The sequence below is a fragment of the Salmo salar genome, chromosome 02, assembly GCF_965601325.2.
Source record: "Salmo salar chromosome 02, fSalSal1, whole genome shotgun sequence".
Taxonomy (NCBI): Eukaryota; Metazoa; Chordata; class Actinopteri; order Salmoniformes; family Salmonidae; genus Salmo; species Salmo salar.
This window is the reverse complement of record NC_138292.1, coordinates 37252509-37276789: the sequence shown is the minus strand read 5'-3', so window position 1 is coordinate 37276789 and position 24281 is coordinate 37252509. Positions and strand designations below refer to the sequence as shown.

Genomic DNA, 24281 nt, shown 5'->3' with positions numbered 1-24281 from the left:
ATGTGTCTCTGAAAGAGGGGAACTAGTGTCACACTCCTGGGCCTTGGGATTCCTGGGCCTTGGGATTTAGGCTATATGTCGTCTGCAGTAAAGATGATGGTGATTGACATGCTCATAATGATGATTGAATTGATATACTGTATTAGTCTCAATCTCAATACACAAACATTTTCCGACACCAGCTCTTTCTACTTTCCACATGAAAACGTTGATATTGTGAATGTAAAAAGTAACACTTCAACAGCTAAACAAGGGAACATCCATGTACAAGGAGGTACATCATTCAGGACAGGATGATATGGTCTGTACATTTTCTCCATGCCATTCTCAGAAATGATAAACATTTAAATATATATATATATATATATATATATATATATATATATATATATATATACATGTGTTTAATGACTCCAACCTGAGTGTATATGAAAACTTCAGACTTCAGCTGTATATATATATATATATATATATATATATATATATATATATATATATATATATATATATATATATACAGCTGAAGTCAGAGGTTTTCATATACACCTAGGTTGGAGTCATTAAAACTCATTTTTCAACCACTCCACATATTTCTTGTTAACAAACTATAGTTTTGGCAAGTCAGTTAGGACAACTACTTTGTGCATGACACAAGTAATTTTTCCAACAATTGTTTACAGACAGATTATTTCACTGTATCACAATTCCAGTGGGTCAGAAGTTTACATACACTAAGTTGACTGTGCCTTTAAACAGCTTGGAAAATTCCAGAAAATTATGTCATGGCTTTAGAAGCTTCTGATAGACTAATTGACATCATTTGAGTCAATTGGAGGTGTACCTATCGATGTATTTGAAGGCCTACCTTCAAACTCAGTGCCTCTTTGCTTGACATCATAGGAAAATCAAAAGAAATCAGCCAAGACCTCAGAAAAAAAATTGTAGACCTCCACAAGTCTGGTTCATCCTTGGGAGCAATTTCCAAATGCCTAAAGGTACCACATTCATCTGTACAAACAATAGTACGCAAGTATAAACACCATGGGACCACTCAGCCGTCATACCGCTCAGGAAGGAGACGCATTCTGTCTCCTAGAGATGAACGTAGTTTGGTGCGAAAAGTGCAAATCAATCCGAGAACAACAGCAAAGGACCTTGTGAAGATGCTGGAGGAAACAGGTACAAAAGTATCTATATCCACAGTAAAACAAGTCCTATATCGACATAACCTGAAAGACCGCTCAGCAAGGAAGAAGCCACTGCTCCAAAACCGCCATAAAAAAGCCAGATTACGGTTTGCAACTACACATGGGGACAAAGATCGTACTTTTTGGAGAAATGTCCTCTGGTCTGATGAAACAAAAATAGAACTGTTTGGCCATAATTACCATCGTTATTTTTGGAGGAAAAAGGGGGAGGCTTGCAAGCCGAAGAACACCATCCCAACCGTGAAGCACGGGGGTGGCAGCATCATGTTGTGGAGGTGTTTTGCTGCAGGAGGGACTGGTGCACTTCACAAAATAGATGGCTCCATGAGGAGGAAAGTTATGTGGATATATTGAAGCAGCATCTCAAGACATCAATCAGGAAGTTAAAGCTTGGTCGCAAATGGGTCTTCCAAATGGACAATGACCCCAAGCATACTTCCAAAGTTGTGGCAAAATGGCTTAAGGACAACAAAGTCAAGGTATTGGAGTGGCCATGACAAAGCTCTGACCTCAACCCAATAGAAAATCTGTGGGCAGAACTGAAAAAGTGTGTGCGAGCAAGGAGGCCTACAAACCTGACTCAGTTACACCAGCTATGTCAGGAAGAATGGCCCAAAATTCATCCAATTTATTGTGGGAAGCTTGTGGAAGGCTACCCAAAACGTTTGACCCCAATTAAACAATTTAAAGCCAATGCTACCAAATACTAATTGAGTGTATGTAAACTTCTGACCCACTGGGAATGTGATGAAAGAAATAAAAGCTGAAATAAAAAAATTTCTCTACTATTATTCTGATATTTCACATTCTTAAAATAAAGTGGTGATCCTAACTGACCTAAGACAGGGAATTTTTACTAGGATTAAATGTCAGGAATTGTGAAAAACTGAGTTTAAATGTATTTGGCTAAGGTGTATGTAAACTTCTGACTTCAACTGTATATATACAGTACCAGTCAAAAGTTTGGGCACACCTACTCATTCATGGGTTTTTCTTTATTTTTTACTATTTCTACATTGTAGAATAATAGTGAAGACATCTTAACAATGAAATAACACATATGGAATCATGTAGTAACCAAAAAAGTGTTAAACAAATCAAAAATAGTCACAGCCTGGAGGTGTGTTGGGTTATTGTCCTGTTGAAAAACAAATCATAGTCCCACTAAACGCAAACCAGATGGGATGGCATATCGCTGCAGAATGCTGTGGTAGCCATGCTGGTTAAGTGTGCCTTGAATTCTAAATATATCACTGACAGTGTCACAAGCAAAGCACCCCCACACTATCACACCTCCTCCTCCATGCTTCACAGTGCGAAACACACATGCAGAGATCATCTCTTCACCTACTCTGCGTCTCACAAAGACACGGCGGTTGGAACCAAAAATCTCAAATTTGGACTCATCAGACCAAAGGACAGATTTCTGCCGGTCTACCACCCATTGCTCTTGTTTCTTGGCCTAAGCAAGTCTCTTTTTCTCATTGGTGTCCTTTAGTAGTGATTTCTTTGCAGCAATTCGACCATGAAGGCCGGATTCACGCAGTCTCCTCTGAACAGTTGATGTTGAGATGTGTCTGTTACTTGAACTCCGTGAAGCATTTATTGGGCTGCAATCTGAGGTGCAGTGAACTCTAATGAACTTATCCTCTGCAGCAGAGGTAACTCTGGGTCTTACTTTCCTGTGGCGGTCCTCATGAGAGCCAGTTTCATCATAGCGCTTGATGGTTGAAGTTCTTGAAATTTTCCGCATTGACTGACCTTCATGTCTTAAAGTAATGGACTGTCGTTTCTCTTTGTTTATTTGGGCTGTTCTTGCCATAATATGGACTTGGTCTTTTACCAAATAGGGCTATCTTCTGTATACCACACCTATCTTGTCACAACACAACACATTAAGAAGGAAAGAAATTCCACAAATTAACTTTTATCAAAGCACAACTGTTAATTGAAATGCATTCCAGGTGACTACCTCATGATGCTGGTTGAGGGAATGCCAAGAGTATGCAAAGCTGTCATTAAGGCAAAGGGTGGCTACTTCGATGAATCTCAAATCCCAAATATATTGTTGGTTTACTACATGATTCCATATGTGTTATTTCATAGTTTTGATGTCTTCACTATTATTCTACAATGTAGAAAATAGTAAAAATAAAGAAAAACCCTTGAATGAGCAGGTGTGTCCAAACTTTTGACTGGTACTGTATATAAAGATCCCTCCATGCCCTGGCCTATATTCACGGCCTATATTTTGTGATTTGGTCAAATTCTTAATGATATGTGAGTGTATATGAAAACCCCTAGGGGGCTCAGTCACAATAGCCACTGTGACTGTGAGTCCATGAGTGAAAAGTGACTTAGAGGTTGAAATCAAGGTTATGTAATCTCTCTTCATATCGTACAATGAATCATACCTTGGATTCCACCACTGTGATCCCCTTAATAAGCTTTGCTTGTTTAGCAACTCATTTATATTTCAAAAGCAGCTTTATTCATAATTAAACTTGAATATAAAACATAAACTCAGCTGTATTCGCTACAATTAGACAGATTGCCTTTTGTGCTTGCCTTCCTACTTGGTAGGATTGTGAATACAGTAAATATTTGAGAAAGCTTTTATTGTAAAATGAAGGTTCTGACAGGGTTGTTTGGCTGAAGTAGGCCTATTTTCAGGGTCGGAGTGGCTCTGTTTTTGGCATAGTGTCAAATGGACAGCATGGCACGCTGCTGTGAGTGTGCCGACGATGCCGTGTCTCAGCCGAGTCAGGGCCTGTTACATCATTCAACCTGCAGGGGCCTTCCTTTCTCAAACATGGGGAAATATGCAAAGGGTTAAAGTGTGCTGTCTGGAAAGTGAAAAAGTAGACACTAGATAGCCATTGTTTGTACCATCTACAAGATGTATGGGTAAGGGTTAAATAAAGTGTGTTAGAGGGTTTGACTCTGGGACTTGTACAATCTGCAGATATGATTGGTGTGAATTGTGAAAACAGTCTTGGTGTGAGGAGTGGGGAATGTCACTTTGGCTAACCTCTCGTTGAGGGCTTGTTTCCGGCCTTGTTGGGGGCGTCTGTGAATTCACAACATAAGGCTGTCTGGAGTGAGAATAGCGTTGAGATGTTTGCTTAACATTCTGGTTGAAATGTAAAAACGAGGCGAAGGAAAGAGATATCAAAAGTGTTTTGATGAAAACATTAACATAGCCCCTGACATAACTTAGAGGGAAAAGAGAAAGAAATATGAAAGAGGGGAACATGGAAAGAGACTGGAGGAAAGACGAATAGGAAGGTCAATACGAGAAAGACATGAAGTGATGGAGACAGATGAGAGAAGGAGAAGCAGATGGATGGGCAGAGTGAGTAGGAGTGATAGAGAGACACACTAGGAAGTGGAGACTACGAAAGATAGTGAAAAAGACAAACAGCCATGCCCTGGTTATTTCTGTGTGACCTAGCATCATGCTGACTGAAGCCAGAGCTTGGCTAATTGACTTCAGCAGTTGTAGTGGATCACAAAGCTTATTTTGCTCTGTTTCATGCCACGGCCCTTCTGCTTCAGGACCCAGGGTCTATCTGAAGAGCTGCCTGTTTGTTACGGCCGTCTGGTCAGAGGGGGAACCTGGGGACGAACAAAGGCGTGTCCAGGCCAGAGGGATTATGAAACTGATGGAATTAGCGATGTAGTATGAAGATATGGTCATATAGCACAGGGTTTTCTGAACTTTCTGGGTCCGGGGACCCCTTTTGTGATAGCAAATTCATTAAGGACCGCCTTATAATCATAACACAACTCGCGGTGCGATAAAAATGGCATAAAAGGAGACGTTTTACTGTGCTGTCTGCAGTGCATGGCTGGCCGAACCAAGTCTCGGCCCCAGGGAAAGAACATTTAAATAGCCCGCCTCTTGGCATCGAAGATATATTTTTTCCGTTTTCAAGCGAATTTCATGCAATTCATTTTTTTTTATATCATAGGCAGAGAGAAAACTTTGCAGTTTTAAAGATTACATTAAAGAACATTCATGTTCAAAACAAAGAAGTATTGAGTTGAAAAATGAATAATTGGTGGATATCCCTGTGAGCCTCCCAGGCCTTGATGCCCATGGTTAGTAAGAACCTACATTGTAGATTAATAATAATGACATTTTATTGTATTAGACCCTCTAAACGAATCCCTTGGCCAAAATGTGTTTCATCAGTTATTGTAACAATATTCATTAAAAAAAAGTTATTATTTATTTTATACATATTTAGAGATCTGGGCACGGCAGTACCTCTTCCGCAGACCCCATTTTGGGAACCTCTGGTGTAGCAGACCCTTTCATCCAATCCTTTTATCTACATTTTAGGCTATGGTTACAAATCGTAATAATAATTCAACTCTGTAGAAAGTGTGTTATTTTCTCTGAATGAGTGCATTGATTGGGGAGTTATTTACTGCGTAATGGACCAGTCCTAGATGAGTCTGTCCACTTCTTTCATTGAGCATTGTTGTTATGCGCGAAATGTGGACAACATGTGAAGAAGTCACATTGCATTTTCAGTGCTTTGAATTCAACTGATGCGGACGTAACAGCTTGCAAACATAAACAAGTTAACATCAACCATCTGACGACGGGCATGTTCTGGCATGTCCTCCACCGTCGAGTTACCCTGACTGACCCCTCTCCCCTCTCTCTGTCCCTCTCCCCTTGTTCTCTCTCCTCCCCAGATGCGAGGTGTGCCGTCCCCCCCTCCTATCGCCCCCATGCCCCTTCCTTTGCCGCTCCCTCCTACGACCGCCCCGACTGGAACCCCCGTCTCTGTGTGATCTCCGGAAATCAGCTCTACATGTTGGACCAGGAGGAGGTACTTACCTACTGCTGCACACACTATAGAAATACAATCCCACCCATCACCCACCCATTGACTTGAAAGGGGAATACCGTTCTAGGAGTAATATTTCTATCTATTCTATGGCTCACATTGCTGTATCCATCCTGTATTAGACTGGGTTGTTTGACATGGCATGAGTGTCTACAACACTGCCATGACAGTTTCTAAAGCCACAAAGTTTAATAAAGAATGACATATCCAAAAAAGGATATCACCACAATTGACCCTTTAGGCGTGTAACTTTATTTGACATGACCTGACATTACATGGTATGCTGAGTACATTACATTGCCAATAAGCACTGTTTTAATTGCCTGAGGTTTTCCTGACCACATGACCTGACTAGGAAAAGCTCTGGACCGGGGTCCTAGATTTAACACAGTATCTCATGTACATGTTGGACCTGAAAGAGGCCAGGGTTCATATTATACACTCAAGGCAGGTGTCCTGGGACACTGTCGCCTAAGGCTTGCTTATGAGAGGTCCAGTCCTGCAACTATTGTTAGCTTACAATTTTGTGGCAAACAACTTTGGCACCAGTACGCCTCTATACAAGTAGGTCACGTCTGGCTAAGATGGGCATTGGGCCCAGTAACCGAAAGGTCGCTGGTTTGAATCCCCGAGCCATCAAAATACATATTTTGGTTGAATGCATTCCGTTGTGCAACTGACTAGGTATCCCCTTTCCCATCTGAGTGCTGATCTAGGATCAGTATATATTTTAGATCATAACAGACATAACACGATTACATGACCAGGTGGGACCAGATTCTAGATCAGCACTCCTACTCTGAGACACTTTAGGAATACGGGACTTTTTCAACCTGACTGTTTATTGCTAATTAAAAATATATATATATATACCTTAGATTACTTACTATATCATACTAAGTAGAGATTCAGCCTGCTAGCTAAGACCAGAAGGGGGTACTATTCCTTCACTTTTGTACCTGTATCGCCTTTGGACAGGTCTCTTTTTAAATATAGACCTTGCAGACAGATTTACAGATTTATATCCAATAAATGAATCCTAAAACACAATTAAAACACATAGAGGTTTTACTTACACACTTAAAGTCTATTACACTACAATAACAGTGTTCATAGTACATTTGATTGAGAGTATGAGTCTATTAAAGATGATGTAATGATGTAATGGAGTACTGTAGGGGTACTTGCAGGGTAGCTAGCTGCCAATATCTTTAATTCTCGTCTCTCAGAAGGAGGATAAAGAACCTTATGATCCAGATAAGGGCCTTTTCAGCTCTGGAGTAATGAGAAGAAGGCCCAGGTCAATTAATCAAAGGCTTATCCCTGTCTAATTGAGGCAGAAGCTATGAATGGATTTGAGACAGACCTGACGTGCCGATAGCCACCACATCGGAGAGAGGATGAGAGGCGATTAAATATTCATGCCTGTCACTCACCTCGTGCGGTGCGCGCGTCTCTCTCTCTCTTCTCTCTCTCTCTCTCTCTCTCTCTCTCTCTCTCTCTCTCTCACTCACTCACCTCGTGCGGTGCGCGCGTCTCTCTTTCTCTCTCACTCACCTCGTGCGGTGCGCGCGTCTCTCTCTCTCTCTCTCTCTCTCTCTCTTCTCACCACCTCGTGCGTGCGCGCGTCTCTCTCTCTCTCTCTCTCTCTCTCACTCACCTCGTGCGGTGCGCGCGTCTCTCTCTCTCTCTCTCTCTCTCTCTCTCTCTCTCTCTCACTCACCTCGTGCGGTGCGCGCGTCTCTCTCTCTCTCTCTCTCTCTCTCTCTCTCTCTCTCTCTCTCTCACTCACCTCGTGCGGTGCGCGCGTCTCTCTCTCTCTCTCTCTCTCTCTCTCACTCACCTCGTGCGGTGCGCGCGTCTCTCTCTCTCTCTCTCTCTCTCTCTCTCTCTCTCTCTCTCCTCACCTCGTGCGGTGCGCGCGTCTCTCTCTCTCTCTCTCTCTCTCTCTCTCTCTCTCTCTCTCTCTCTCTCTCTCTCTCTCTCTCACTCACCTCGTGCGGTGCGCGCGTCTCTCTCGACAGTAGTCTTTGGCTATCCCACAGACGTGCTCTCTCCTTTCTTTCCCAGGCAGCTCCATTGAGGTGCCACTTTGTTTTGTGAATGACATCTGTCAAAAGACCCTTTTCTCTTCATTGCGACTTCTTCAGTCTCAACTAAGGGGCTGCTTGAGGGAATAACAGTGCTCTGGAGGAATATGTGAAAATATCTCACTTCACCATTGTGCTCTTCTGTGCTCCTCTATTTCAAATGTGCTCTATTCACCTCAGTAAACACTACAAGTGGTGAAAACTGGTGATGTTGAAGGCTTGACTTATGCATAGTCTGAATTAGCCTAATAGATTAAGTGTTCCCTTTCATCCAAGTACAGAAGACACTATACCTTCTGTTCAACACTTTGTTTGTGTAGCTTCCCCTACTTGCATACTTTCCACCTCAGAAGTCAATCTTAAAAGTGAACACTACACAATCCAACTGAACTTCACTCCCTAACAAAAAAACGCCATGCTGCACTGCCATTGACAGTAGAAGAGCCCTGACCACTTCCCAGTGGGCTGCTGTTAGCCCTCTGTGCCCGTGGTGGGAGCGAGAGGAGAGGATCGACAGTGATGGCTGCCACTGATATGAAGTGACAGAGCCCCGCACTGTGTGCACCACACGCCACGCACCAGTGCCCTGTCCTCCAGTCATGTGCCCAGGCATCGCTCTCCCTCCCACTGTGCCCCAGTGTTATGCAAGCAATCAGAGGGCACTGTTTCCTGCTAGCACAGCGCTAGCACTAGCATGTTAGTATCCTCTCTCACTACTACTGAATCAAATTAGCATTAGCCTGCTAGGCTAATTCAAAATAAAGGGAATTAGAACAGGATTTGTTTCAGTATCAATGCATGGCCATTGTGTTGCATTCCCTGCCCATATGTTTGCAATGGCTTTGGCAGTGTTGATACTGTAAATTAATTCATTAGCGCCCAAGCCAACAATGCAGCGCCGTGGTGGCTTTGCCTGTAGCTACTGTTGTCACATTGCATAAAGCATGACTCAGGAGTAGTTAGCATTTTTACACATGCATTACCCTTGGGAACCCATTTGGAAACAGGGGGGATGTGGCAATTATGTAATAATAAGGCACACATGGATGGAAGGAGTCATGAGGAAGAAGCTCCTTCATTTGACAAATAAGAAGGCTTAATGCACTATACATTGGCAAATTGTAATGTTATTTAACAAGCGCTTTACTGCCTTTTGGCATCTGAATAACCATTACGCGCAACTGAAGTAAGCCATTTTCTAAAGGTCACCCGTATACATATTAGGGGTTATACACTGAGTGTACAAAACATTAGGAACACCTTCATAATATTGAGTTTCACCCTTCTTTTGCCCTCAGAACAGCTTCAATTCATCAGGGCATAGACTTTACAAAGTGTCGAAAGCGTTCCACAGGGATGCTGGCCCATGTTGCCAATGCTTCCCAAAGTTGTGTGACGATGGCTGTATGTCTTTTGGGTGGTGGACCATTCTTGATACACACAAGAAACTATTGAGCCTGAAAAACCCACGAGCGTTGCAGTTCTTGACACACTCAAACCGGTGTGCCTGGCACCTACTACTATAACCCTTTCAAAGGCACAAATCTGTTGTCTTGTCCATTCACCCTCTGAATGGTACACATACACAATCCATGTCTTAATTCCTTCTTTAAAGTGTCTCCTCCCCTTCATCTACACTGATTGAAGTGGATTTAACAAGTGACATCAATAAGGGATCATAGGTTTCACCTGGATTCACCTGGTCAGTCTATATAATGGAAAGAGCAGGTATTCCTAATGTTTTGTACACTCAGTGTAATCTTGCTTTTTATCAAGGCAATTTGATTAATTTTCCTGGCTATGCATGTGTATAGTGCATTTAAATGGAGTTTATCTAACATTACAACTGAATGCAGGTATTGTGGGAAATGTCCACATAGGGGAGTAGTGGGACAGCTCTTCCACCAGTGCTCTGCATCATGCTCAAATTTTACATACAAACAATGAAGATCAACTTTGATTTGGAATTTGGTCGGATTTAGTACTTAGGGAAGCTCTCTAAATTCCCTCTTTTGTCATTCCAAGACGCCAAAAATGGTCTTAAAATCCCTCTGTTTGAACGTTTCTCTTTGATTTTTATCACATGCCAGTAGCTGTGTCCAATGCCTGAGGCGAGGGAACATCTGTCAGTGATAGGATGTTATTGAGAGACTTGAGGACAGACAGTGGTGTTGGCCAGCCTAACCATTTTCCATACTTCCAGGGACACAGAGGCTAGTGTGTGCGTGTGTGTTTGTATGCGTGTGTGAATGCGTCTGTGTGTGTGCGTGTGTCGGGGGCAGAGGTAGTGGACTCAGCCGCTGTTTGATCACGACTCCGTTACAAAGTAATGGATTCACACCTGCCGCTCCATTAACCCCCCCCCCCAGACACACACACCACCCATATCCCCCACCCAGCCTACCCATCACAGCTGGGCCAGTAGTGACATATGGTCCAGGCAGCCTGCAGCATTGCTCAACTCTCCAAGCCAGGCCCCCTCTCCTCTCCCTCTCACTCAGATCTATGGCTTTCATTCTCCCTCTACTCACCCACAACCCACCATCCACCCCTCCTTGCAGTGCCTGAGCACAGTCATCTGTCTATTTCAGTCTTAGCCACTTCTGCTCCTACTCTTACCTCTGACTACAGTTTGCTGGATGCCGAAATCCAGTACAATTGACCTTCTTGTTAGCTATTAGAATGACCTTATGAATGAGCTTATCTCTGACAACACTCAAGGGAGCCAAGGTCTGCATGCCAGTATTCAATCTACTTTTCAATTGACTGAAATGGATTGTTGACTCGCCCATACAAAAACCAGAATACCCAGAGACAGAAACTCCAGGACGGAAATTGGGAAACACTGCTATACTACGTTACAATTACAGACGTTTATAGACAATTAGCATGCTTTCTTGCTCCCTGCAGGTTTCAATGCTAGACCACTGCCCCTGTGTGAGTGTCAGTGCGGGCCCCACATGCCCTCTGTCTGGTCTGCCAGTGTTGTGTGCCAACCTGCCTTGTGTGCCCGCTCATGAGCATGCCTACCAGGGACGGTGCCAAGGCCGTGTCAGGTCCCCAGCTGCAGCGCCACTGTCCTAACCAGCTCCCTCTGGAGACAGATGGCTCATATTATTAACATGTTAGAGAGTATATCTGTGTTAGAAGGATATTCCTAGAGTGTTATGGTCCAATAATGAAGTAAATTAGATTATATTGAGAAATAACCAAAAATAATGGGAATGTTATAAACAGATGTTAAAATTTGGTCTGACGCATTTAACAGTGTGCTCACAGTGTATCATAAAAAATATATAAACAGCAAAGCAAAGTCTTTCCGTCCATATAATTGCTCAAATAAAAGGGCAGGCGATAAAGAAACAAGCTTTTATGCATGCGGGTGCTGGACTCATAAAGATTGGGTGTCTTATAATACATTTTTCATTCAGGAACTCATTCCGTAACTAGCAATATATCTGTCCTGAGCGTAAGATGCATCTCACAACATACTCATTAGTATGCACTAAGTGGAAAATACGAGCATAATCAAATACACACTTGATTTATGGTGTGTGTATCCCTGATTACCCTTTAAAAAAGAGGTAAACGTCAACAAAACGAATCCTGCCACCGATAGCGCTGGGAGATGTCTTCCGGTTACTGGGCTATGGGGAATTGTATGGAGTGCTGTGCTCTGTGCTGTGCATCCACTAGATATGTCTAGCGCAGTAGACTGCATGTTATGTATGTTGGGGGGGTGGGGGGGTGGGTACTGTCGCCTGCAGTGGGTGTATGTATGTATTACACTTTTATGTCATCCATATTGTGCTGGAAGCCCTGCTACATGTCTATAATTTACAGCTGGTCATACGGTTAAACGTGGTCATGTAACCAGCCGGTGACCATCACACACATACAGTACCAGTCAAAAGTTTGGACACACCTACTCATTCCAGGGTTTTTCTTTATTTGTACTATTTTCTACATTGTAGAATAATAGTGAAAACAAAACTATGAAATAACACAAATGGAATCATGTAGTAACCAAAAAAGTGTTCAATCAAAATATATTTTATATTTGAGATTCTTCAAAGTAGCCACCCTTTGCCTTGACAGCTTTGCACGCTCTTGGCATTCTCTCAACCAGCTTCATGAGGTAGTCACCTGGAATGCATTTCAATTAATAGGTGTGCTTTGTTAAAAGTTAATTTGTGGATTTTCTTTCCTTCTTAATGCGTTTGAGACAATCAGTTGTGACAAGGTAGGGGTGGTATACAGAAGATAGCCCTATTTTGTATGGGAAGAACAACTCAAATAAGCAAAGAGAAATGACAGTCCATCATTACATTAAGACATGAAGGACAGTCTATCCGGAAAATGTAAGAACTTTGAAAGTTTCTTCAAGTGCAGTCGTAAAAACCATCAAGCGCAATGATGAAACTGGCTCTCATGAGGACCGCCACAGGAAAGGAAGACCCAGAGTTACCTCTGCTGCAGAGGATTAGTTCATTAGAGTTAAATGCACCTCAGATTGCAGCCCAAATAAATGCTTCACAGAGTTCAAGTAGCAGACACATCTCAACATCAACTGTTCAGAGGAGACTGCGTGAATCAAGCCTTCATGGTCTGAATTCGCACACACACACACAAATTCCTTATATTAAGCAAACCAGACAGCAAAATGTTCTTGTTTTTTACGTTTACAGATAGCCAGGGGCACACTCCAACACTCAGACATAATTTACAAATGAAGAATGTGTGTTTAGTGAGTCCGCCAGATAAGATGCAGTAGGGATGACCAGGGATGTTCTCTTGATAAGTGTGTGAATGGACCATTTCCCTGTCCTGCTAAGCATTCAAAATGTAACGAGTGCTTTTGGGTGTCAGGGAAAATGTATGGAGTAAAAATAAACTAATTCTCTTTAGGAATATAGTGAAGTTAAAGTAGTCCAAACTATAAATAGTAAAGTAAAGTAGAGATACCCAAAAAACGACTTAAGTAGTACACACACACATCAGTACTATACCATGGATAGCCATATCATATTTAGCTTATGTTGACTGGACTCAATTGTTTTTGGAATCTTTTAGTTGCCATTGTATTCAACTAACCATTAGCATAGGTGATTTGATTCTGTTGAAATGTAGAAGTTAAAATGGTGCTGGAATAGTGGAGGCAGCTCCTGTTTTCTTTGCGACTTGCGGTAACTCTCTGTGGTTCTAAATCATTTCCATTTCCATTTTAGTCATTTAGCAGACGCTCTTATCCAGAGCGACTTACAGTAGTGAATACATACATTTCATCCATTTCAAACATTTCATACATTTTTTCTCCGTAAATCAATAGTTGTTTAGTGGTCCAAAAATGTCAGAAACATTAACTGCTTGACCATGCTGTAGGTCATGTAACTGTTTGTTACATGCAAAATGCTTTGTGGACTATACTGGACAGGGGTTGCTCTCTGGTTTTGTGATGAAACAATGGTGTGGTTGAATTTATTCAACCACTGTGTCTTCTTATTTTTTCAGCTTTAGGCCTATATATCACGGTGTCAAGGCATATGAACTAACAGGTTATACAGCAAACAATGTAATTATCACAACACATACCAGTAGGTTGTAATATGGCGATTTTTTCCTGGCTTGGCTTCCCCAGTTATTTTTGCCCACGCACCACTACTGCTCAGTGATATACATTTCAAGATAGTATCCATTATGGTCTTCAGAAAATATAGCCTAATGCATTGTGCGTATTGACCTGACCTTGTCTCTCTGTGCATATGCAGGTACACCCTTTGTTGATGCGCGAGCGGCGCTCCGAGTTGCACAGGAACAAGCTGCTGCGGAGGACAGTCAGCGTTCCTGTTGAGGGGAGGCACCATCCAGAGATGGGTGAGTAGGCCATGGGCCCTTCTATCTCTCTGAATTCTTTCGGATAGAAATACAGTCAATAGAATGGGCTTGGAACCTCTGACCTTAAAACACAAATTTAATGTTGTACTTCCTGCTATTACTTCCTGCTTTACTCTTATGGGGACCCTCGCAATGGTTGCCAGTCCACCCATTATGGCGTCATTGACTTGAATGGGGAGGCCCGTTCTACTCATTCTAGTTCTGTGTTTCTGACTCTACCTTTCTCTGCCTCTCTACTTCTTATATTTTGTGATTCTGTCTTTCTTACTGCCTCTCTGACTCGTTGTCTCTGCCTCGTTGCCTCACTCCACATCTCTCACTCTGCCTCTCTGTACAACGTCTCAGCATTGATACACTCCCATCGTCCACATAGGGCAACTCTCCCCACAACAGTCTTGTGGGGATACTGCAATAGGCCACTCCCTCCATATTTGACATGAACTGTCCAGGTCTACTGACTCCAGAAGAGTGATGGTCATCACACTCTAAGCATGTCTATGGTATAACATATGTTAGCCAACAGCCTTCCATTGAGAACCATCTGCAGTGAGAGCCCATCCATCCTGAGGAGATGCCCATACTGAATGGGATGGATGCCCCCCAGGCGGCCAAGGCCCCCCAGGCAGCCCATTAATGAGCTGATTAACAGAAACCTGTCATGCTGTCATCAGAATTCCACATTTACGGAGTCAGTGTCAAGGGAACTGCTTGTGACACACTGACCCATTTCAGAAAGACTGTGACCTACTGCATAACTTGGAACTGAGATAAGTTAGTGAGATCATCATTGGGATAATCCCAGAGTGAGAGTAGATTTGGATGCAAGCAAGTGAGTAGATTGGATACAAGCAGAGTAGATTGGATACAAGCAAGTGAGTAGATTGGATACAAGCAAGTGAGTAGATTGGATACAAGTGGATTGGATGGGATAGTGAAAATCTGTGTATAAAAAAAATCTTTGAAAATCCAATTTTGACAAGACTTCAAAAAAGAAAAATAGGACACAAAGGTATGGAATCAAAATGACAGGCTAAACTGTCCAATGATATGCAAGATGGAGATAGAGTATTGTTTGCTATGGGGGATGAGGTCCAATAGACCTTCCGATGTTGTCCTCTACTCACTTAAGTGCTTCATTCCAGGGACACATACAGTACAAGTCATAGATTACTCTTGTGTTACAAAAAAACAAGATTGAATTTGTATGCATCAAATGTGTTTATGTACTGTCTCTATACTTCAAACGAATTTTCATTTATCATCGTTTTGATAAATGAAGACACTTGACAACAATCCCAGCTGGGTCCTGATGTAATGGCCATCTCTGATGAAGACATTTGGCTCTGCATCTATGATTAGGGACGCATAGGATATTTCAATACGCTCTTTGGATTGGATACGGAAAGTTACTCAGACGCAATTAGTCTACTTCCCCATCCACTTCCTTCTATTGCACCTTGAAAGCACGGAAATGGTTAAAGTTGGAGCAATCAACATGCAATTAAGGCATTCATCTTGGTAGATAATTGCAGTGTGCTGTAAATGTTTTATGCAAATATCTATTGTAATTAGAACTTCAACCTAAACCCTATCCACAGAACTTCCAACCCAAAATGTTTGCTCTGTGCGGAGCTGTCCAAGGTACTGAAACAGCTACCAATCTTAGTGGATTTTAGCCCATGTTGGGCCCTCTGTCCATGGTGTTCAAACACCCTATGTACCCTGGACACATTTAGGTACATATAAGGTACAGTAGTTACAATAAGGAGACAAAGGCCTCCCGAGGGGCGCAGCAATCTAAGGCACTGTATCGCAGTGCTGAGGTGCCACTACAGCCTGGGGTTCAAGCAGCACAGCTTGGCGGGTCATTTTTTGAAGGATGCATGTCTTGACATTCGCCTGTCCCGAGCCCGTTGGGGAGTTGCAGTGATGAGACAAGATCGGAACTACCAATTGGGGAGAAAAAAAATAGGTAAAAAAAAATGAATTATGAAGAAAAAAAATGAATAGGGAGACAGATTGTGTGGGGCAGTAGTACCAATAGTGGAGTATAGGGAATCTGGCTTGAATAGCAGTTGCTGCATTATGGTAGAGGTACTGTATCTATGCTATGTTGAATTGTTGCAATTACAGTAGCATGCATAATGAAAACTATAAACACTATAGAGTAAAAAGTGGTAGTATGTTGTGTACTGCTGCAAAATGTTAGATGCCACGTTTCTGAGTCATTCAGCCATAAAGGGAAGTTATTGAAACTGTGTAGCTGGGGTTGTTTCTGTAATGTAGGGCGTTTGTGTATTTACTGGCAGGGTAAGTTACATTTGTGTTTACTTGTCATTTTGGGCAGCTCAAAGAGCAGGTCTGACCTACCACAAAACCCCTGTTTACCATATCAGATGTTAACCAAGTGAAACTCAGGCTGTTTCAAGCAGACCACCATAGTCCCTGTGCCAAGGAAGCAAAGGTAACCTGCCTAAATTATTACCGCCCCGTAGCACTCACGTCGGTAGCCATGAAGTGCTTTGAAACGTTGGTCATGGCTCACATCAACAGCATCCTCCCGGATACCCTAGACCCACTCCAATTCGCATACCGCCCAAACAGATCCACTCCACACTGCTCTTTCCCACCTGGACAAAAATAACACCTATGTGAGAATGCTGTTCATTGACTATCCCTCAATGTGAGCAAGAGAAAGGAGCTGATCGTGGACTACAGGAAAAGGCACGCTGAACAGGCCCCCATTAACATCGACGGGGCTGTAGTGGAGCGGGTCGAGAGTGTTAAGTTCCTTGGTATCCACATCACCAACGAACCATCATGGTCCAAACACACCAAGACAGTCGTGAAGAGGGCACGACAAAACCTTTTCCCCCTCAGGAGACTGAAAATATCTGGAATGGGTCCCCAGATCCTCAAAAAGCTGCACCATCGAGAGCAACTGCCCGGCATCTGACCGTAAGGCGATACAGAGGGTAGTGTGAACAGCCCAGTACATCACTGGGGCCAAGCTTCCTGCCATCCAGGACCTATATAATAGGCGGTGTCAGAGGAAAGCCCATAAAATTGTCAGAGACTCCAGTCACCCAAGTCATACACTGTTTTTTCTGCTACTGCATGGCAAGCAGTACCGAGGTGCCAAGTCTAGGACCAAAAGGCTCCTGAACAGCTTCTACCCCCAAGCCATTAGACCGCTGAACAACTAATCAAATGGCCATCGGGCTATTTACATTGACATATTATCTATGCATAGTCACTTCACCCCTACCTACATGTACAAATTACCTCAATTAACCTGTACCCCCACACACTGACTTGGTACCGGTACCCCCTGTATATAGCCTCGTTATTGTATTGTGTTACTTTTTTTCATTTTTACTTTAGTTTATTTGGTCAATATTTTCTTATCTCTTCTTGAACTGCACTGTTGGTTAAGGGCTTGTAAGTAAGCATTTCACGGTAAGGTCTATACTTGTTATATTTGGCGCATGTAACAAATAAAGTTTGATTTGATTTGATAGAGCAAGGTCAGTGAAGGGACTTGATTATGTAATATAATGAGAGAAACAATCCTTTTAAATCTTTATTGGCACTGAAATGCACTCTCCTGATCCTATTGGGTCTCTTGCAATAACGTTCAATAACATTCAAAGAGGTGCATTCTGGGCTAATAGAAGGAAAATATTTTTTTCTCTCTCTTATTAACCTCATCAAAATTGGATGTGATTAAATGTGTTACATTTTGAAATTGACTTTCACCACGGCTGCGCAGTCATTGAGAGAAATCCATGTTATCTGAATGAATTAACCTCAGGCTAAATCACAACCATAATGTAGCTAGCTAACTGCTTATCTGATTGATAGCCTTTGGCTGAATGGAAATTCAATGTAAAAACATAACGTGTTGTTCGTATTTTCCCCCATATATAAACTTGTGTTCTCCGTCTTCTGGGACAACATTGTCATTTTGATATTTTATTTATAGGAGTTGTTCCACATCCCATGTTAAAGGTACAACACTAGCGTGTATAACTGAACTAATTTCTCCTCCAATAACTTTAAGGAAATGAATCATAAATAACAGTATAAATTATGGATTTTCCCCAGCCTTTTAACTCATTAAAACAACATGCAATGTCTTTGAGGTTCCACCAGGGCCAAAACAACTGTCAGGGTAAGAGTGGAACCCAGAAGTGGTTCATGTTTGCAGCATACTCCAGCAACCACCACTAACCTATACATCTCAGTACAGTTACCTTGCATTTTTTTTAAATTGTACCTTTATTTAACTAGAGAAGTCAATTGAGAACAGATTTGTATTTACAATGACGGTAAACTGTCTTGTTCAGGGGCAAAACGACAGATTTTTACCTCGGGGATTTGATCTAGCAACCTTTCAGTTACTGGCCCAACGCTCTAACCACTAGGCTACCTGCCACCGCAAATGCATGTGCGTAGTTTGTACTCTCTAGCATTATATATTAGATTAGTGAGTCTGTTACTCAGATTTATCTTTGTTTTGAGCAATTCAGCCTCCGTTGACCCCAAATATCTACAGCAACATTATGCAATACGATCCCATTAGCCAACCCCAATTATGCTATTCTCTGTTTGCTACCACATGGGAATACCAAAGGACACTTCAATATGTTTTAATTGCAGCAGGAAGCATACATAGTACTGTAGCAGTATCAACAACAGTATTGTTTGTTTTAGTGAGACCGTTAGTACTATATAAAGTTAACAGTACAGGATGACAGGTAGCCTGTGAGTCTGTCACTGAGGGAACGGCATATCTACCCCCAAAGCTGCCGCTTGTCTTTGGAGAGATTTGCTGAGTCATCTTTCTGTCTTAATGTTGGAACTCCGAATGAATACAAATGGAGCGCTACTGTAGCTTTGTTTAGCGGTTCGTGGACATGAGCAGGGGAACACTCACTGGGGAAAGGGGCAGAGAGAGAGAGAGAGAGAGAGAGAGATGATTCATGGAATTGTGTGCTCACTACACTAGAATCAATACTGTTTTCTGGCAACATTTTACATCGCTGTTCCCACACTTCTGGGAACAGCGATGACGTATAGCTACTTCATGTGGAACAACTAATCAAATTATATTTCACTTAAAGGGAAGATTGTAGAATTATCCTTCCAACTAAAGGTCCCAATACGACATGCTGTATCACTTTACATTTGTATTTTGTGAGAAATGTATATTTTAACCGAATTTGACCGAAGTCAGGTCGGAAAAGTGTTCGGAAATGTGACATGAAGAGGAGCACTACAGGAATAGGAGTGAAACCACAGTCCATATAAAACAGTGAAGACCCATATCATACAGTCCTATTATTGTTTAAAAATATATATTTTCTGAATGAAGCCAATTTATCATCTGACCATATCATGTGATTTTTTACTCTATCAGCTCATTAAAAAAGAAACACTAATACAGCTCGCATTATTTTAGCATAGCCCCTTTTCCACCCCTGGCTTGCCCCCAGCCTTGAAACACATCACTTATTAGCAGTTCAGCACATCAGCATTTCTCGTACTGTTAGCACAAAACCAAGATAAACCTTTACCATCATAGGAGACACTGAACATCTATAACCGAACTGGTTAAAACTCTGTTGTTGGCCGATTGTAGCTACAGCTAATGCCATGCTAACCTGAGTGCTACTACTAGCAGCAGTAAACCCAGGTATAATGGCTAAAACAAACATTGACTACCATGATATCCTGCAAAAAAGACGAGGCAGTTCGGTGTGTACTGCCGCCACCAACAGGCAGTTCCCTTCTTGACGTCAAAGCCGTAATGTTTTGTTGGTATAGGAGTTTCTAATAAATGTAATTCAAATTGCAAAATATGTGTCATTTTTTTTTTCATCAACTTTTGCATAAAGAACTTTTGCATAAGATGGAATATCATCAATCTACATTGTTAGATTTGTGGAAATATATTGTGCAACCTTCCCTTTAATATGCGTAACAACCAGCAGTGTAGAGAGTGCTACTACACAGTAAATATGTATTCCTTGGGGCTGTATATTATTGAAAAATTAGGCAAATGTGATTTAAAGATAATGTTTTTATAATCAACATCTAAGCTACGATACATTTTTCAAGACGGGTCTTTTAGAATCCTCTATGTAATTGAAATGTTGACAAAAAATAGTCCCCCTTTAATAACTGATTACTGATCAATTTATCAATTACTAGGTAACAGAAATGACATGTTAAGAAATGGAGTGAAGCCCCATTGTAAATACCATGCATCAACTGGAAAATAGCTTTTTATGCAGAGCAGCTATGTAAATGTCGACGTTATGTAACATCAAGTGCTCACATATCCTGTGATATATCCTGAGGATGAAATAGAGCAATAACAATAATAACAGCAGTAGCAGCACAGCTCCTGGTTTGACTGGCAGTTGTCCATGGGTCTCTTGTGTAGGCTGGTTTCCCTTCCTCAGCCCTGAGTGTGTTAGTCAGCTTCCATACATTGGTTGGCTGTAGTCTTAAAAGACCTCATCTCTCTGCACTGAGACTAGGGTCAGGGATTTACTGCCACTTTCTTCAACTTCAATTAAACTCACTCTCAAATAGCCACCTGTCCCTTTAAATAGCTGGGCATCGGCATGCAAATAAACCCCTGTTTCAAAAAAACACTGGGTCTACATTGATTGTTTACGAGGTTACCATGGACACAGCTCTGATTTTCCCACAGTCATGTGCATTACATTTTTTTATATTTTATTCTATCATCGTTGCTAGCCATGGTGACACCTAAAAGAAAACACATCAAATTCAAGCTAACAGTGAACAAATTCGCAGAGCAAAATTCAGGCGAGGCAACAGCCAGGCATTTTGGAATTGATCCAAAAAGAGTGAGAAAATGGCTGTCAAAAAGTTGAACTTCAACATTTGTCTGAGGTGGATCAGAAGAGGGCAAGACTGCAAGGTGGGGGGAGGGGAAATGTTAGCGAGGAGCTGGAGGTGGAAATCTGTCTCTTATAAGCAGCGGTTGTGTTCAGTGATTGAAGCAAATAAACACCTGGGCTATTAATTGAAGTTTTACCTTAAATTTCTTTGATAGTTTCCTTCACCAAAGCCTGCTCTCCCCGAGGCCCAGAGGAAAAGAAGATGCCAACTTGGTAGTAGTCATCTTCTTTTTGCTGAGCATGTGGATTGGGAGTCTTTGGGCGGTGCAGTGTGCCTTTCAGTTTCACTTAGGAACCACTGGTGTAGATGAGAGTAGCCATTAACACAAACAATCATGCACACACAAATACACACAAATACACACAAACACACCAGTGGTGGACTGTAGGCAGAAATCTGTTGATGGCAGGGCCAGCAAAGATGTAGGCAGAGGTGGAAAAAGTACTCAATTGTCATACTTGAGTAAAAGTAAAGATACCTTAAAAGTAAAAGTGAAAGTAACCCAGTAAAATACTCCTTGAGTAAAAGTCTAAAAGTATTAGTTTTTAAATGTAGATAAGTACAGTAGTGGAAAAAGTACTCCATTGTCACACTTGAGTAAAAGTACAAAGTAAAAGTAAATGCTATAAATCAAATGTCTTATATTTAGCGAACCAAACGGCACAATTTCCTTTTTTATAACTTTTTTTTACAGCCAGGGCCAACTCCAACACTCAGACATCATTTACAAAGGAAGTATTTATGTTTAGTGAGTCCACCAGATCAGAGGCAGTAGGGATGACCAGGGACGTTCTCACGATAAGTCTGTGAATTTGACCTTTCTCCTGTACTGCTAAGCATTGAAATTGTAACTAGTTCTTTTGGGTGTCAAGGAAAATGTATGGAGTAAAAAGTACATCATTTTCTTTTGGAATGTAGTGAAGTAAAAGTAGTCAAAAATATAAATAGTAAAGTATAATAATAATAATTATAATAATAATTATAATAATAATAATAGATAGAGTTAGCCTAATTCACCCATTCTTTGTTTGATTTGGTCTACACCGTTTATGTTCTGGTTCAATTTGACCAGTACAGTAAGCGCAGTAAGTACATCAAGAACATAAATATATAAGTTTAACCTCCCAAAATGTATTTTCCAGTAGCTTAGAAAGCAGCTTGTTTCTAGGACAAATCATTCAAAAGTTATACAGTGCCTTTGGAAAGTACACAGTGGCCTCCATCATTCTTAAATGGAAGAAGTTTGGAACCACCAAGACTCTTCCTAGAGCTGTGCGCCAGGCCAAATTGATCAATCGGGGGAGAAGGGTCTTGGTCAGGGAGGTGACCAAGAACCTAAAGGTCAATCTGACAGAGCTCTGGAGTTCCTCTGTGGAGATGGGAGAACCTTCCAGAGGACAACCATCTCTGCAGCACTCCACCAATCAGGCCTTTATGGTAGAGTAGCCAGACAGAAGCCACTCTTCAGTAAAAGGCACATGACAGACTGCTTGGAGTTTGCCAAAATGCACCTAAAGATTCTCAGACCATGAGAAACCAGATTCTCTGGTCTGATGAAACCAAGATTGAACTCTTTGGCCTGAATGCCAAGCATCACATCTGGAGGAAACCTGGTAACATCCCTACGGTTAAGCATAGTGGTGGCAACATCATGCTGTGGGGATGTTTTTCAGGGGCAGGGAATGGGAGACTAGTCATGATCGAGGCAAAGATGAACAGAGCAATGTACAGAGAGATCCTTGATGAAAACCTGCTCCAGAGCGCTTAGGACCTCTTGACAACACAGGAGTGGCTTCGGGGACAAGTCTCTGAATCCTTGAGTGGCCCAGCCAGAGCCCGGACTTGAACCCAATCCAATATATTTAGAGAGACCTGAATATAGCTGAAAGAGCTTGAGAGGATCTGCAGAGAAGAATGGGAGAAACTCCCCAAATACAGGTGTGCCAAGCTTGTAGTCTCATACCCAAGAAGACTTGAGGTTGTAATCACTGCGAAAGGTGCTGCAACAAAGTACTGAGTAAAGGGTCTGAATACTTATGTGAATGTGATATGTTTCTTTAAATTTTTAATACATTTGCTAAAATGTCTAAAAACCTGTTTTTGCCTTGTCATTATCGGGTATTGTGTAGATTGATGAGGGGGAAAAAACGATTTAATACATTTTAGAATAAGGCTATAACCTAACAAAATGTGGAAAAGGTCAAGGGGTCTGAATACTTTCCAAATGCACTGTATAGAGCAGGCCTGAGCAATTCCAGTCCTCGGGGGCCTGATTGGTGTCACACTTTTCCACCATCCCTAGCAAACACAGCTGATTTAAACTAATTGCATTCTAAACTGAAGATCATGATTAGTTGACTATTGGAGTCAAGTGTGTTAGCTGGGGCTGGGGCAAAAGTGTGACACCAATCAGGCCCCCATGGACTGGAGTTGCCCAGGCCTGCTATAGACCAAGGTCAAGGTCAAGTTGCGTGGGTCAAATTGCGGGTCAAATTGACCCAGAACATCATGGATGTCACTATTCCGGTAGCAAGTCTGATTTAATTGTAAAACATGTAATTATGGGGCCTACCGAGTGGCAAAGCGGTCTAAGGCACTGCATTGCAGTGCTAGAAGCGTTACTACAGACCCGGGTTCATTTCCGGGCTGTGCAACAACCAGCCGTGGCCCGGGCTAGGGGAGGGTTTGGCCGGGGGGGCTTTACTTGGCTCATTGTGCTCTAGCGACTCCTTGTGGCGGGCCGGGTGCCTGCGGGTTGACCACCGGTCACCAGTTGAACGGTGTTTCCTCCGACACATTGGTGTGGCTGGCTTCTGGGTTAAGCTGGCGGGTGTTAAGGAGTGTGGTTAGGCAAGTCATGTTTCGGAGGACGCATGACTCCACCTTCGCCTCCCTCGAGCCATTGGGGAGTTGCAGCGATGAGACAAGATCGAAAATTGTGTAGAAAAAGGGGGTAAAATACAAAGAAACAAACAAAAAATTATAATTATGTGTTTTACAAGTTTGAAACCCATACTTAGGAAAGTAGATGAACGGTCATGGTGGAAGAATTACATTCATTTGTATCTTTGTGATTTTCAAACTCTAAGGGAAGAGTTAAGTTGACAATAGTCTGGTGGGTGAGAATATTATCAATTGTCAAATTGTATATGAAGAATCTGATGAACAGTGCAGCTTGGAATTGACATAGAGGCAGGGAAACGAAACATCCCAAAAAATGACTTTGCAGATTCTCCTACAGAGTCACAAGCAGGTAAGACGTGTTGACAGGGATTGGACTAGGA

General features: G+C 42.0%; 1 protein-coding gene across 2 annotated transcripts in view; it reads left to right on the top strand.

The window, feature by feature from the left end:
- LOC106581894 (ras/Rap GTPase-activating protein SynGAP) overlaps window positions 1-24281 on the top strand; it is a 111355-nt gene that overhangs the window by 14994 nt on the left and 72080 nt on the right. For both annotated transcript variants that reach the window (XM_082962511.1, XM_082962508.1), the window contains exons 2-3: window positions 5919-6055; window positions 13932-14037. In XM_082962511.1, coding sequence (XP_082818637.1) covers window positions 5919-6055; window positions 13932-14037 — 243 coding nt within the window. The remainder of the gene's footprint in view (window positions 1-5918; window positions 6056-13931; window positions 14038-24281) is intronic.